A 16,429-nucleotide genomic window follows, 5' to 3' on the forward strand; every position below is an offset into this window, starting at 1 on the left:
GGAGGCCGGCCCCGGCCATTCCGGGGGCGGCGACGAAGAAGGCTAAGCCCGAGCTCACCGTGGAGCAGAGGACAGTCGAGAACAAGAAGCGGGCCGAGCGGCGCAGGGTGCTCGATCAACGGAAGAGGGAGGCCGCCACGGAGGAGCAGCAGAGGGCGGCCGAGCAGCACCAACTCCTCCAAACGGAGGAGAAGGTGAAGGCCATACAAGAGCATGCCATGCTCTTTTATGGCCACAACACGCTCGCGCAGCTGGCCGCGCCGGGCACCGGCACAACCTCGGCGGGAAGCTCCGGCTCCTCCATGATCCGACCTCCCCGATCAACAGCCCCACCGCCTGCCCTGTTTGGGTACCCGCCCAGCACGTACGAAATGATGGTGCCGGCGGGGCGGTTCTTGTACCCGCCACGGAATGGGTCACCGGAGGTGGGCGAGTCCATGACGGGGCCATCGACTTCGTCTATTTACCTCAACTGTGCGACAGCGGCGCACTCCAAGGCCCCGACGCCAATGCCCGCAACAACGATGGCCGGTGCTCGCACCCTGTTCGACGAATTGTCGGGTGAGTGTGCGCGACCATCTTTGCATACAGCGGCCACGGTGTTGGCCCCTCTGTCTTACGCACCGACGATGCCGACCACCATGCCACCTCCGACCGAGCAGGCTCCCCTGCCAGCTTCCGTTGACATAGAGGAAGACAACATTGGCAATGCCGGAACCATGAACATCGACGAGGAGTCATTGTTCGTTGATGAGCTCACACAAGCCGCAGTTGCACAAGATCGAGGTCGCCGGGTTAGCAAAAGAACCAGCAACTACACGGAGCTGGAGTACAAAATGCTCGTCGAGGGGTGGTTGGCCATTGGTCAAGATCCACTAAAAGGTGTCGAGCAGAAGGGGGCGCATTCTGGCGCCGGATCCATGACTACTTCCATGAGCACCGCCGGTACAGGGAGCACCGATTTGACAGCGATCGCAATGAGTGCTCCATCCAAAAGAGGTGGGGAACAATTCAAGCGGAATGCAACAAGTTCCAGGCGGCGTGTGATCACATGAAGCGGGTGCCCGTTAGCGGCATCGGCGTCAAGGACTTGGTATGATTCTCAACCTCAACTTGTTCTTTGGTTGTTTGCACATATATTTGTCATTGTATGTCTCATTTTTGATCTAGGTGTGGCAAGCTTTGGATTAGTTCAAAACGGTGAATGACGGAAGGACCTTTGCCTTCTCTCATTCTTGTAAGGATCTTCGGGGCACCCCCAAGTTTGACGAGGGGTACGAGACGTACATGGCGAGCTTAATTGGCAGCAAGACTGCCAAAGATGCCCCCATCATTGACCTTGATGGTGGCCAGCCTTGCGGAAGCTCCACTTTTCGTGCAAGCCATCCAAGAGGCCACAAGGCAACCAAGGCCGACATGAAGCATGACGCTTTGGCCATGCATTTTGTCGGCACCTGGAAGCACTTGTATGCTGAAAAAGAGGTGTCCACGGACAAGAGGGAAGAGAGGAAGCGCCGGGAGAAGAAAGAGTCCATGAAGAACTACTATGATGTTCAAAAGAGGAAGCTTGACATTGATGAGGCCAATGCCAAGACGAGGGTTAGGAAAGTGGAGCTCAAAGAGAAAAAATTGGAGCTCATTGCATCATCAAGGGCCAAAGAGGTGGAGCTAAAGGAGAAAGAAGTTGAGCTGAAACGCGAAGCCGAGGACCACATGATCATGACCGCCGACTTGACCGCCATGAACGAGGTGAAGAGAGCTTGGTTCGAGAAGAGACGGAAGGAGATCCTAGACCGCATAAATTGAGTTGACAATCTAAATTTGTAATTATTATGTTTGTTTCCTTGTTCAAACTATATCACATTTCGTTTCCCTGCTAATGCTACATTTTATTTGATATTATTCTATGTTTTTTTATTTGTTATTTATAAGTCTTTGTGGCCAAATGGCCTACTTCCCAAAGAAATAGACCATATATGGACCGCATTGGCAAAATGGATGGCCGCAACGGAGGGTGCAGCGCGCGACCCAAAAGGCCGGACGGACGCCGGCTACTGTCTGTGTGTCCCCGCGCCCATTTAAACGGACGCAAATGGATGCGCAAGCGCGCCGATTTGGGTCGCTCCGTTGGAGATGGCGTTACTACCGCAATTCTCACGGCAAAGTTTTTGCGTTATGTCGACAGGCGGCAAAAATTACACGGCATAGTTTTTTTTTTGTATGTTTTTCGACATTTGCATGGTAAAGCTATTTTCGCGGTGCACAACATTAAAAAGTTAACTTTTGACGGATTAGGCACAGCTGGCGGCGCTGAAAATATTTGTCGTATAATGACAAAAAAACATGCAAAGGTTTAAACTGACGGAAGCGCAGATACATGTCCCGTGTGTCATCCCTTTGTCGTGTGTCAAACTAGGCCTCGCACACAAAGACCCGCCCGTTGCGTCGATTTTGACAAAATTAACCTAAGTCTTGAAAGATCTCACAAAATAACCTGGTTTCGAAAAGATTTCACAAAATAACCTTTTGCTTGGCTCCGCACTAGACGGAGCCATGCTCAGTAGCACGACTCCATCTTAGGTGGAGCCAAGCTGAGAAGCACGGCGCCGTCGTAGGTGGAGCCAAATTCAATAGGACGGCTCCGTTCCGGGTGGAGCCAAGCTCAGAAGCACAACGCCGTCCAAGGCGGAGCCAAGCTCAGTAGCATGGCTCCGTCCTAGGTGGAGCCAAGATCCTCAGCCGTTTTCTAACAACACTTGAGTGGTTTATGCACCTAGTGAGGACCGAGTTTATTGAACCCAATAGAAAGGTTTGCATCATCTTGGGCCGCAACCAAGGGATACTCAAGACAGTTATTTTCTAGTTTATGATTATTTCCATTTAGATGGTTATGTGTGCAAAATTGTCACCGACGGGCGCTTACACCCCTGCTCCGACAGACAGTCGCCCTACAACCTAACCTTGTCAAAAATGACTTTGAGTCACTGATGCGCGCGAAACTGTCAGAAGTAAGGCGCTCTGCTGACATTACTTGTTATGCACATGTGAGAAATTTTGTGGTGCCTCCGACATTACAAATATGATCATAATCATGTTGGTCAGATCATATGGCACTAAGAACAATGAAAACATGAGAGAAATAGATCAAGGTACTACCACAAACCCGTAGTCTAGAGGTGGACTACCCCCTTGATCATGGTGATAATGAGGAAGACGTTGCAGAAGGTGGAGATCCATTCGGCGGTGATCCCGGCGGAGTTTCCCCCTCCAATCTTCGATGTTGCAACCTCCGTTTTCGTGTTTCTGTGTTTCTGCGGCGCTCTCCTCCCGAGGACTCTTCGGGGTCATATATATAGTGGTTTTTAGGTCAAAATACGTCGGTGGACAAACGAATCAAGCGATTTTGATGATCGAAGGCCAAAAGAGAGGGGGTGGCGCGCCCTACATGTCTGGGCGCGCCACCTGGGATCTTTTGGGCCTTAGGCCTCTCTAGGTGTGCTTCCAGGGTCCAGGATGCTTCTCCCGATGAAAAAATAGCGTTCCAAAAACCTTAGCTCAATTTGACTCCGTATAGATCTCTGAAAGTGAAAAATACATAAAATAGAGAATTCTTGTTATGCAGAGTTATAAACCAAATAAACTGGATCATGGGCAAATCCCCATAAATCAATGTAAAACATGGCATTATCATCATATATGTTGCAAATATGTGGGAATTTATTCTAATAAAGGACAAAGTTCATGTATGCATTTCACATGCATCAATGACAAAATCTATGACAAGTTATATTTCATGATAAAAAGTAGTTTATATGTTAACAAATTGATAAAAAACTATAAAATACAAAACATATATATACTATGTCTTCCATCACTCTAATCTATCACCACTCCCAATTATTGTTGGAAAACGGCTAAGGACCTTGGCTCCACCTGAGACGGAACCGTGCTACTGAGCTTGGCTCCGCCTGGAATGGAGTCGTGCTACTAAGCTTGGCTCCGCCTGGGACGGCGTTGTGCTTCTAAGCTTGGGTCCACCGGAAATGGAGCCATGCTATTGAGTTTGGCTCCACCTGAGATGTCGCTGTGTTTATCAGCTTGGCTCCACCTAAGGCAGAGTTGTGGCACTGAGCATGGCTCCATCTGGTGCGGAGCCAAGCAAAAGGTTATTTTGTGAAATCTTTTCGAAACCAGGTTATTTTGTGAGATCTTTCCAGATTTAGGTTAATTTTTTCAAAATCAATCCCGTTTGCCGTCTGTCAACTAGGCTAGGCACACGACAAAGGATTGGCCTTTTGTCGTGTATTTTTTTTTTGTTAGCGCACGGCATAGGGCTTCCTAGGTAGGCCGACCACCTCCCAGGAAGCACAGGTACATGTCACGTGTCTGTTTTGCTATAAGAAACCCCAAAATGGTTTGTCTAGAATTTTAATTTTACTGTTTTTCTTTAATCCTTGCATTTCAACAAACAATATATTTAATTTTACTGTAATATCACTTGAGTCACAAATATATGACAACAAATGATCCAAATATGGTACAAACAAGTTGGTCATTCTTACTTTAAACATGATGCAAATAAGGCACACACTTCACAAATGTTACAAATTCAAGTTTACAAGTCCATTATTGCATCAAACATGATGCAAACAAGTCCATCAACATAAACTCCACATGGTGATGGCCACAACGGCGAAGATCGACGTCCTTGATGCACATGATGGTCCTCTGAGAAGTGCTCCGACAGATCTTGGCAGAAGATTTGCATGGAACGCAAGCCCTCTAGCCGGTTCGGCTCGCCAAGATGGGCTTGATCTGGGCCTTCCACAAGCTAGGTTGTCCTGTGGCGGCTTGGGATGGGAGGTGTGGAGTCTGCAAATCCTTGAGCAGCTAGTGGTGATGCTAGCTACAACAGTGCTCTGTCGGGCATCCGTGTGTAGCTCGGTCAAATCTGGGCTAGGAGGGCTTAGGTCTAGCAGCATCCTTGTTGTTTAGTGAGCCAAGGTCGATGCTCTAGAGACCACTACTGCGGGCTTGGATGTCGAGTCGATGGCCCTGGATGGAGAGGTTGTGTGCATGGCTCGGTGAAGAGAAACATTGCAGTTGTGGTGGCGCGTCTTCTTAGCTACTTGGGCAGCAAGGGGATGGGCGGGGGTGATATTGGTGTGTTTTCACATTTATAGTGGTTGTTCCCTGGCTAGATCTGGGAGACCTTTAGTGGTGGCGATGGTCCTCATGTCGATTGTTTTTGTGACCCCTCTGGTGGCACGGGTGATATAGCACCGGTGGTTTCGTCGCCTACCTGCGCGGTGTTCCTCATTTAGGGCGCCATTGTGGGGCTCCTCCTTGTGCTAGGGTTCTAGGTGGAAACCCTAGTCTTTGTACTTGACAACGGCGGCGCGATGGCTCATTACCCTATCGGAGGGCGTTGTCGTGGAGCTAAGGTTCCTGTTGTCGCACCTTCGAGTTTGTCTTATATTATCCTGAAGCTTCTTCGCCTCCTTCGATAGTCTAGGTTGCCTAGTGTTAGTTGTTGCTTCTTCGGCCTTCTTGCTCTACTTGGAGTTAGTGGCAGTGCCACCAGAGACGGAGCTGCCTTAGTGCCATTGGGGTCAGCTGACCCCAATGATTTTTGGTGAATGCTTCACTAAGTAGTACAAATTAGACATATTTAGACAAGATGACACCAATGAATTAGAGCAAATATAAGGCTGACCCCAGTGATATTTTTTTCTAGCTTCGTCCCTGAGTGCCACTATATCTTTTATCATTTTTTGGGCTTGCTTTGTAGAAGGATTACATTTATACTCTGTATCTGTTTGACCGTTTGTGGACTTATTTAAGTGAGACGAAATCATGTTTCGAGGAAAAAATGCCACGCAAAACAAAACAAAAAACAGAGCTTGGACGAATCTTATACTCCCTCCAATCCATAATAAATATTGGCATTTTAGTTTCAAAATTTTAAAAAACAAACGTCGACATGACTATAGATCGGAGGGAATAGTAGACTTGTACTGTATTTCACTAAGCCCACGAGTAAAACTTTGGAGGCCCGGACATGCTCGCAGCCCAGGCCCGGCTTGAATCGGTTCAACGCCATTCCCGCAAGCAGTCAAACCCCTCAACCCTCTCTCCCTCCCACGACCACCCCGTGGACTGAACCGCCGCCGCGCGCCAAGACCACTCTCACCAATCTCACGCACGCTCGCCGCGCGCCGTCCAAATCCCCACCTTCACCCGCATCAACGGCCTCCGATCCCGCCACGTCTCGTCACAAAACCGCCCCGCACCTCACCCACGTACGCTGCCCACCTCCCTGCCGCTATATAATTAAGCTCCTCGCCTCCTTCCCGGCCGTACGTACAGAGCTCAAGAGGTAGACGAACCCACTCGCGCGCGAAGAATCGCCATGGCCACCACCTTCCTCCTATCGGCTGTCGTCGCTGCTTGCGCAATTCTCGCCTGCGTCTCCGCGTCCTCGCCGCGGGTGCTCACCGTCGGCGGCGACGCCAGGGGGTGGAGGCAGCCGGCGCCCGGAGAGGAGACCTACAACCACTGGGCCAGCAGGAGCCGCTTCCACGTCGGAGACCTCCTCTGTAAGCACCACCTACACAACCATGCGGGCATCCGGCGGCGCATCATGCTCGCGTTCCATTGTATAACGTCTGCCCTTCCGTCCATTCGACTGCAGACTTCAGGTACGCCAAGAACGACTCGGTGCTGGTGGTCACCCTCGACGACTACAAGGTGTGCCGCGGCGACCGGCCCGCGCTGCGGCTGGACGGCGGCGAGGAGGCCAGGTTCCGGCTCGAGCGGAGCGGCCCCCTCTACTTCATCAGCGGCGCGCCGGGGCACTGCGACGCCGGGCAGAGGCTCACCGTGCGCGTCATGGCGCAGCACGACGACTCCGGTGACGCTGCCTCGTCCCCGGCGGAGGACCCCGCTCTGTCTCCCAGCGGCACCTCGACGACGCCCGGAGCGGTGCCTAAGACGCCGCCGCGCGGGAAGGCTGGCAACGGGAAGACCAGCGCCGCGGCGTCGTCGGTTCGCGCGTCTGCCAGTGGCTACCATGCCCTTGCCGTCGCTCTGGGAGCGGCAATGATGCTGGTCTTGGCATGAGATGCTCGCTGCATTGGCGTGCATTGTGCACGCACGCACGTGTGTAGTTCGTTCGTTGTGGTCTTGTAGACATTTATGTTCAATTTTCAGCTAGCTAGTGTGTAGTGTGTTCTTCTTTATCTGTTGTATCTAGCCATCAGCATACACTCAGATCGATCGATCGATCGATCAGGTGCACATGCTTTGTTTCTACTAGCGCAGTTATTTAATTACCGACTGACTGTGGACTGATGATGCTTACGTGTACGTACATCGTTTACGAACTCCTGAAATCCGCATTCGCTTCGGCGTTAATGTACTTTTATTGGTCGTCTTCACATACAGCTCCACCGCCTCTGTTCGCCGCCGGCCCGTCGCTTCGTTTCCAGTCCATTCTCTTCGCCGCCGCATCAGAGGCATCACCAATGGCCTCGCGGCTCCGGCTCGGCCAGCCCGTCCCGAACCCAGCCTCCACGACCGACCCCGAGGAGGCGAATGAGGGAGAGGGAGGAGAAGCGAGGAAGCCGGAGCCAAAGCGGCCGGAGGTGACGGACCTGGGAGGCGGGAGCGAGGTGTGGCACATCCCGCGGTTCATGGCGCGGGAGGCGGCGTGGGAGGTGTTCGAGGAGCTGGACAAGCGCATCCCGTGGACGCGCCCCACCATCCGCGTCTTCGGCCGCGCCTCCGTCCAGGTCACCGCCGCCACCCCTGCCCTCATTACCCATTTCTTGCTCCTCGTCCATGCTCAGGTTCAGGTTCAGCTGCAGACTCGCGATTTAGGTCCCTTGCGTTGACATTGTTTCGGATTCATAATCGGTAGCCCCGCTGTGATTTGGGGAGATATGTGTACCTGTGTTTGTAGGTAATTTTGACTGGATAGGGTTGATTCGATCATCAGTAGCGCGTCTAAAATTTATGCTGACCAAAGAACAGTCAGCATAAATGTGGCACACGCTAACAATCCATAGCTTTCATAGTTGAACAGAGTCGTCTAATTTGCTCGATCGGATTCGACGTTGCCATGTACTAGGCTACTAGCTTCACGCAAATTTCAGCTACCTGCTGATGGTGTGATTGTCTCTTTGTGCCACCTTATCAAAGTTTCACATCGGTGTTCCTCTAAAGGAGAATACTACTACTAGCACTATGCCCGCGCGTTGCTGCGTGCCTAAAAGAATAAAATTTCCTTCTAAGATTTTTTTAAATTCGGATGTATATATGAGGCTTTTTACAGTAGGGACTGGAAAATATTAGCCGTCCAATCAGCAGATCCAATGGTCCAGTTTACACAATACTAGTCGTTTCCAAGAGTAGTATTTTCCCACCCAAGAGCTAATTTGGCAGGCGCACATCTAACAAAAAAAACTTTCCTTTGCTTAGCATTTCTTATAATGGATTTTCTTTTTAGGGAAGCTTATGATATCTTCTTTATTTTATTCCTTTACAAACAATCCGTGCATGTGCTAGAGAATTTGAATCTAATTACATTTCTTATAGAGAAAAATATATATCACCAACGGGAATAGAGAAAGTAGAAATAGAGTGCCAAAATATCGACCGAGAATTTTGTCAATTTTAAAAAATTAATTGAAATTTTCTCGAATTTTCAAAGCAAGTATGCTTAATAATTCAGTTGCAGCCTAGTGAAAAACAGTATTAGTAAATTCATGCGAAAAAAATCCAACGTAATGGCAGATTGCTTGCACATCATTGGCTGACTGAGGGTATCTCCAACGATATAACGTAAAACGGATGTCTAAATTGTCCGTGCGCGTCCATTTGCGTTGGTTGAAATGATCGAAACTGACAGCGTGTCGGTTGCGTAGGGGCTGCCCCGAGCGGCACGACGCAATTTTTTTGGGTTTGCATTGTTTAAACATAACTTACATAGTGATAAAAAAATATAAATTATAAAAACTAGAAGCCCTAGCCTACTCCTCGTCGTCGTCGTCGAGCACGACGAAGTCCGGTACCTGCCACGACCAGTTGGCAAATGGCGGAACGTACGCCGGTGTGGCGGGTGGTGGTGGGGGTGGTGGTGGAGCCCATGGGTTGAACGACGGAGGTGGAGGCAGCGGGGGGTGCGGGGCCGAGTTACGCAACGCCCGTTGTAGGGCATGTTCCTCCGTGAGGCCAGGCGGCATGATGTCCGTGGCATACCGTGGCAGCAGCGGCTGCTGCACCGGTCGGTCCACTGCGGGACGAGGACGCCGAGCCTCTCGATCTCCTCGTACTGTCATGGTCGGCGGGAAGTCAAACTTCCGGCCCTCCGCCATGGCTGCACGCCGCGCCGTGGAAGACGCGATCGATGAAGTAGTCCTTTGTCATCCTCCACCTCCCTCGTTCGGTGGCCAGCGCGTACGCGTCGTTGCCGTCCTCATCCTCATCCTCGTCGTCGTCATCATGTGGAGGCGCGGCGAGGGCCGTGTTCGACGACGAGGCGGCGACGGGTGCACGAATGGGAAGTCTCGGCACGGCACCGGTGTGCCATCGATTTGAGCTGACGGCGAAGGCTAGATCGTCGTGGAGGTCCGGCGGAAGGTAAGCCCGCCTGCGCAGGATCTCGGCGCTCCCTCTCTGGCTCGCGACGAGACATTAGTGGGACAAGCACCCGACGGTAGCTGAGCCGCCAGCCGCCGCCAGGAAGGTGCACGTCGCTCCAGAGATCGCACATCAACCAGTTGGCGTGCAACACCCGCGCCATATCGATGGGGAGCGGCACCCTATTCTCTTGTGCGTCCTTCTTGGTGCTGCAACCGGACGCCTCAGAGTCGCGGCGGCGGGCGGTGGTGAGCAGACGTGTCGGTGGTATGGGCAATGGCATGGACAATGCCCCTTGCATTTTAAAGGACGAGCCGATCGGCCTGGTCCCAGACGCATTTTTTAATCGCGCGGTCGCAAACCGGTCGTGAAGCGTCCGTTTGCGTCGCCCCGTTAGAGATGCTTGATGTTCAATACAGGAATAACCATGCACCTAAAATATGGTCCACATACTAGGTGTGAGTCGTTTAAAATCTAGTAAACAAGAAAATAGTGATGGCTCAATCATGTCACCTACATGCGTGGGAGGTAGCATCGGGATATCAAATTCTGACGTGGCATAGTTGCACTTAGATGGTAACAAATGCACTCAATCTCTGACATGATTTTGTTACCATGTAAATTAACCAAAATACTACTAGTTCATAGGACTAGTAAAATGTACCGTAAAAGATCTCGTATATATACATTGAAAAGTTTGTTGATACATCTAACAGACAGAATTGTGGATCATTGCATGTAACATAACTGAGATCGGCGAGCGATAGCCCTCAGACGATTAGCCTAGTTAGTTGAGCTGAACTTTTGGCTGTCTTTTGATGTACTGATGTAAGCTACACACGTATAGATAACGCTTATGTTTTGTTTCCAAGCTTGTTCAAGCAGTTCCAACGCTGGGTACAAGATTGGTGTAAGCAAATAGTAAAAGATAGCATCCATCTGGATGAGAGTGAAAGAGGAGGCAACACGTAACAACAGGTTCGGTGGCGACCCTCTTCCTCTTTCATGTAGGCCTTGGCGGAGTTATGGCCGTCCTACTATGGGACACACTCACACACATGCTCGTGGGACTAACCCAGCATCTTCCGGCTAACGGTAGTGATATTTAACGTGCTGGCTGTCTTGTCCAGCTGAACCGACACCCACCGCCCGGACGCCACGGGCGTGGCCTTCTGGAGCAGTCTGGCGTCATCCTCGTCGTCCTCTTAGTAGTCATAGAATTCGGTGTCGCTATCCGCTTGTATGCTGCGGGCGCGGCCGACGCGTTCGCTGTCGCTGGCCATGGCGATCGAGCCGCAACCTGTGTGTGGTCTCTTTTAGCTGCCCGACGTCGTCCTCCTGCGGTTCCAATTCCACACCGTCCTTGTATTAGTCATAGCAATCAGTGTTGTTGGCAATGGCGAGCCGCCGGTCGGCGTCGTTCTTGCTGGTCGATCTTGTTGACCTCACGTGTACATGTATAGCGAAAAGGTGGGGAAGACGTGCTTGCTAGGAAAGACAAAACGTGATCGTTGTGGAGTTCTTTGAATCAAGCGTCCGTTTCTTTCCTAACGTGCCTGATATGGACTTGTTTTGGTTTGCTCCATCCGGTTTTTCTCTCTAGCGATAAGGAACGCAATCTGATCCGGTCTTAACTGGTCGAGCCCAGTTAAAAGATAGCCTTGCAGCATTTTGATCTGAAGAAACAAAGCAGATCCAAGTAACAGCGTAGATTGATGTGAATAAGAATTTAGAGCGAAGTTGGAACGTAGCTTAGCTTAAAGCCATGTGCTCAGCGGCCGTGCTCCTACATTCGACTGTCATGTCATGGTTGCCGGAAAGTGCAGTGTGATTGAGTCAATCCCTCGCTATCTCAGGCGGTAGCTCCAAACGTTACGAGCAGCGGTGGCAGCGCCCTGCAGGCAGCCAGTAAGTGCTCGAGCAGTGCCCCGCGTGCATGTACTTGCCGCTAGCACTAACCTGAGTCCCAGCCCAGGTTCCCCTCGCCCCCCTCGGTTCGATCCCCGTCCATCCTCAACAGCCGCCAGCAAAAGCTCGGCTCCGCCATGCTCGAACGGCACCACGATTCCGCTCTGCCCATCACCTGGCCGTGCTCATCCGGTACGGTCATCCCCATCCTCGTCACGTCCCCGCGCAGAGATGGACACTTTCCTGGCACGGGTTCCCGCCAGCCCACATCCCCTACTCCGGGGCGGCCGGTGCAGAGCCACGGTGGAGGTTCCTGCGGGCGGGAGTATGCCGTGGTTTAGGTGGGTGTGGAGCCTGCGGCGGCGACCACACGGATCCGAGCATAGGTGCATGGATTCTGACCGTGTTCGACATGCGCCTCCCGGCCCCGAGTTCTTCCCGGCGCATCCACCCTCACTCCGGAAAGATACGGGTCGAAGCAGAAGCACGCCTCCACCCCGTCTCCGGATGCCTGTGATCCCTCTGCGACGATGGGCTCGGGGGCATAGTGGGTAGAAGCTCGTTGTCTCGTTCGTGGAAGCCGTCCGCGTCGAAGTTGCGTGTGGCCTGGCGATATTGCTGGCGCCGATCTTCCGCCATGTGTGTAGCCGAGGACGTCGAGCTTATGTGCGACCGCCGCCATGGCCTAGTCGTCGTAGGTCGTAACCATCGTAGGTCGTAATCAAGGTTTTAAATAGCGTGCTATTTCATTTAGCGAGGACCATCTCCAAACGCTATGCACGTTATAGCGCGTTATGCTATAACGCGCTATATATAAAATAGCGTTTTTCAAAAAGACATACAAATGTTAAAGATTTCGGCAACTAAAATCTTGTCCAGCAGACAAATTGCATAACCAGTTCGTTCAAAGTAGATTCTCAGGACCAAATTAAAGACAACATTTTTTAACACATATTAATATTATGATTTAGAGCCAAGAAGGCAACAACAAAGGTGAAAGCACTCATTCAGAACCGGAAGAACTACACATCAATAGTTCAATACATATACGCATCTACAAATCGGGATAAGGAGGAGGTTCTAGTCAACTCTAACCTGGTGGGTGATTTTTCTAAGGCGTCTCCAACATCCGAGCCGAAGGAAGTAGCTGACAGAACTCTATGGGAGGAAGCAACGGACGCCAACGTCACGCTGGAAGAGGCAGCCTCCGCCGTCGCTTCCATGCGGAACTGCTAAACTGGAATTTAGGCTAGGTTTTGCCGTACGTATCCGGGCTTTAGGTATTTAGCTTTGTTGGGGAAATTGGACTTTTGGGCGGATGGGTTGGCATGCAGTTTTGGACCTTTGTTTTTTGCAGCTAAACGTTTTAGCGCCGCTACGTGCTATGTGTTTTAGCGCGATTTAGAACGATTTAGCGTGTTATTTCGTGTTTAGCACTGTAGCGACCATTTTCTGTCAAATATAGTGTGGAGGGTCCAAATCCGCTATTGCGCGCTAAAACCGGAGAAATTGCGCGCTATTTAAAACCTTGGTCGGAATCCATCCACACTGCCGCGGCTCTCCTATGTCCGCGCGGTGGTCTCTTTTATACGGCGATGGCAGCAGGGTAGCGTAGTCGGGGTTGATTTCTTTTTGGGACGTGCTGAGCGTCCCCCGGGGGATCGGAATCTCTGATCCCCCACCTCCCGCGGTCGACACGTGTCCCCTGGACCACTCACGCAGATGGGATACATCTTTCGAAAAGAGAAAAAAAAAAGCTACCTCCCATCACCGCTCGCGCACCGGCCTCTCCTGAAATCCGTGGCCATGGCGCCATCAGCTTGGCCCTGGCCTCTAGCTCCGGCGAGGTCAGCGTCTAGCTCCGGCGAGGTCGGCCACCATACCACCTTCGGAGCAGAAGACTCGCGCGGTCGCAGCAATCTCTGTTCATCAAAGTAGCAGTCGCCCTTCACCATGGTAGCAAGCGCCGTTGACCAATGTAGCATCGCCAACCATCGCCGGAGAAGACCGCCGGAATCCATGCAGCATCCCGGTCAACCGCTGGCAGCACCAACGACCGCTGGTACTGGTAGTAGCAACGGTCGGCGCCGCTGACAGCAACCATGGGCGCCGCCCGCAGTAGCGACGGCTGCTGGTAGTAGCAGCGCCGCCTGCCGGTAGTAGCAATGTCGGACGCCACTCGCAGCAGCGCTGGCTGCCGGTAGTAGCAACGCCGGCCTCCGCTTGCAGCAGCGCCGCCCGCCGGTAGTAGCAATGTCGGGCGCCGCTGGCAGCAGCGCCGCCCGCCGGTAGTAGCAATGTCGGGCGCCGCTGGCAGCAGCGCCGGCCTCCGCTCGCAGCAGTGCCCGCCGCCGGAAGTAGCAACGCCAGGCGCCACTCGCAGCAGCGCCGGCCGACGTCCGCCGGAAGTTACAACGCCGAGCGACGCTCGCAGCTACGGCCGGAGCAGCTCGCAAAACACATGGAGAAAGCAGGTGATGGGAGGGATTTGGACCGCGCGCTCTTGGAGGTGGAGGCCGGCGACGGGACGAGGTGGAGCTGGAAAGGTATGGACTGGGCGGTGCGCTTGCGGAGCTGGAGGCCAGCGACGGAGAGGCTTGCGAAGGTGGAGCCCGGCGACGAGCTCGGCTCGCGAATGTGGAGCCCGGCGACGGGGGGCGCTCGCCGAGGTGGAGACCGGCGACTGGGCGTGGTGCAGGCGCATCTCCACGCGGGGCTCAGAGGAGAAGAGATGCGGTTGGAAAAGATAAGGAAGAACGTGGGGGACCCACCTGGAAACGAGGCCCTTGTTTCTCTATTGACACGGACGACAGTCTGTCGCTGAGCCGGAAGACACCAGAGATGCGGTCATGCGTGGGCCCCGTTGGACGCGTGTCGCGGCGGGAAGGCGGAGGATGCGAGCGACGTGTTCCCCCGCCTGATAGTTAGCGTTTCCCTTTCTTTTTTCCATCTCTCTCTGACTTCTTATCGTTTCTTTTCCGAACGGCAATGGTAGCAGAGTATCGTGATTAGTGCTGATTTCTTTTGCGTGATCAGGCTGGGTTCTTTTTTTCCTTCTGTAAGGCGCTAGTTCGTTTCGCTTCCTAACGAGAGGAGTTCTTTGTGGGCCCGGAACGACGACGCACAAAACGAAACAGCGGACAAGAAAAAACCGGGCGCTCGGCCACGCTGTAGGAAGCGAACTTTTTAACGTACGAAAAACTATTTCTGTAGGAGTTCTTTGTGGGCCTGGAACTTTTTCTGTAGGAAGCATGTTGGGCCTAGGAGAAAAACTATTTGGCCTGTTTGTGACACCAGGCAGCCACCTATTGCAATTTAATAGTAAAGACTAGTTGTCTGGCGCCATTGGTTCTGTAGTGCTATTCCCTCTCAGTGACAGAAGGCACATTGTATACCGCTTCTGAAGCTTCTAATCCAAGTGCCTCATCTTTTCCCCATTCCGCAGCCCAGGGATACATGCTATGTTGCCGATGAAGGGCTAAAAGATCTCAAGTACAGCGGTCACCAGCCTCGTGCTCATTCTTGGGATGAATTCCCTGTGCTCAAGGATATTTTGAAAGCGGTAAGAGCTGTACCAAGGTGACAACTGACTATTAGCATCACCACCTGTAATCCATGTACGGAGTATTAAGCACAACAAGCTGGATTTTTTTGTAAACAATATCAGGTGGAAAGCATTAGCCTTTACAATGATTCACTGACTCATGAATCTTGGTTAGGTCCATGAAGCCCTCCCAGGAAGCTATTTTAACAGCCTGCTCCTGAACAGATACAAGGCCGGTTCGGACTACGTGTCATGGCACGCCGACGATGAGCCGCTCTACGGACCTACTCCCGAGATAGCGTCGGTTACATTCGGATGCGAGCGCGAGTTCTTGCTGCGAAAGAAGCCTACCAAAACACAAGGTGCGCCGTGCATCCCCAGAATGGAACACCAAGCTTTGTAGCCTTAACTAAAACTAATTCATGTTATCTCTAGCAGTTGCTGCTGGATCTGGAGAATCGGTCAGGAAGAGGCTAAAGATCGACGACCCTCAGCAGCATTCTTTCCTCCTGAAGCATGGCTCGCTGCTCGTGATGAAAGGCTACACCCAACGCGACTGGCAGCACTCGGTGCCGAAGCGTGCCAAAGCAGCCTCGACAAGGATCAACCTCACTTTTCGGCACGTGCTATCATGAAAAACATGAACAGTTTGCTTGGTCTCCCACAAGTTTTGTGGTCTTGTAAATGTATCACATTTCGTTTGGAAACCACTAGTAAATGATCAAGCCCGTTCTTATGATTATTAAACTTGCCTTGTTCTTCAGCTCAAGTAATTGGAGGTTAGAATCATGTTGTTTGGCGCCACATGATTTTCAAGCAAGCATCCCTAGAATAGAGAAATTACCCTTGATCTGGGGCAGCAAATGTAGAATCAAGAAGTTGTCGACGAGTTCCTTAATCAGGAGATGCCAATGGCAGACAAAATGCTCGGTTCACCCCATCCGATGTTCCCCCATCAAGTAATTGGAGGTATCCTGTAGTGTGAGGTGTTCCAATGGCCATGCAAGTACTTGGGTTTGCCTTTGGGTCTGACCAGGCATTTGCACGATAGAGATTGTGCTTGTATCACGTTCTACATATATCAGCCTGTGTATGTGTGCTAAACTTTGCCACCTGCTAAACCTGTGAAACATTCAGCATTTTTTGTAACCGGCAAATGAACGTTGCATCTACGGCTGTTTGGCCTACATATGTACAGCAGATCCCAGGTGGAATATCTGAGATGTTCAAACTCTTGTGGTCAGTTCCTTCAGGTGCAGCAACTCTTGAAAATGCAATCAATTAGAAAATGAATCAATCTTGAGCTATTATGCTCTATTGAATCAGTCTTGGCTG

The 16,429-nt window shown here is 51.8% G+C and overlaps 2 protein-coding genes across 3 annotated transcripts; both read left to right on the forward strand.

Annotated features, from left to right (window-relative positions):
* Positions 1–6,376: 6,376 nt before the first annotated feature.
* On the forward strand, positions 6,377–7,122 carry LOC127317214 (early nodulin-like protein 12). The gene is made up of 2 exons (XM_051347736.2): positions 6,377–6,599; positions 6,695–7,122. The coding sequence occupies exons 1-2, from the start codon at positions 6,413–6,415 to the stop codon at positions 7,120–7,122; spliced, it is 615 nt and encodes a 204-aa protein (XP_051203696.1). The 5' UTR covers positions 6,377–6,412.
* Positions 7,123–7,458: 336 nt separating this feature from the next.
* Positions 7,459–15,841, forward strand: LOC127317213 (DNA oxidative demethylase ALKBH2). 2 transcript variants are annotated; one of them, XM_051347734.2, is made up of 4 exons: positions 7,459–7,793; positions 14,996–15,112; positions 15,270–15,456; positions 15,530–15,841. In XM_051347734.2, the coding sequence occupies exons 1-4, from the start codon at positions 7,527–7,529 to the stop codon at positions 15,727–15,729; spliced, it is 771 nt and encodes a 256-aa protein (XP_051203694.1). In that variant the 5' UTR covers positions 7,459–7,526; the 3' UTR covers positions 15,730–15,841. The 2 variants fall into 2 exon arrangements, with proteins under 2 accessions (XP_051203694.1, XP_051203695.1); XM_051347735.2 differs by having other exon boundaries at positions 15,533–15,841.
* Positions 15,842–16,429: the final 588 nt, after the last annotated feature.

The sequence above is a fragment of the Lolium perenne genome, chromosome 7, assembly GCF_019359855.2.
Source record: "Lolium perenne isolate Kyuss_39 chromosome 7, Kyuss_2.0, whole genome shotgun sequence".
NCBI classification, from domain to species: Eukaryota; Viridiplantae; Streptophyta; class Magnoliopsida; order Poales; family Poaceae; genus Lolium; species Lolium perenne.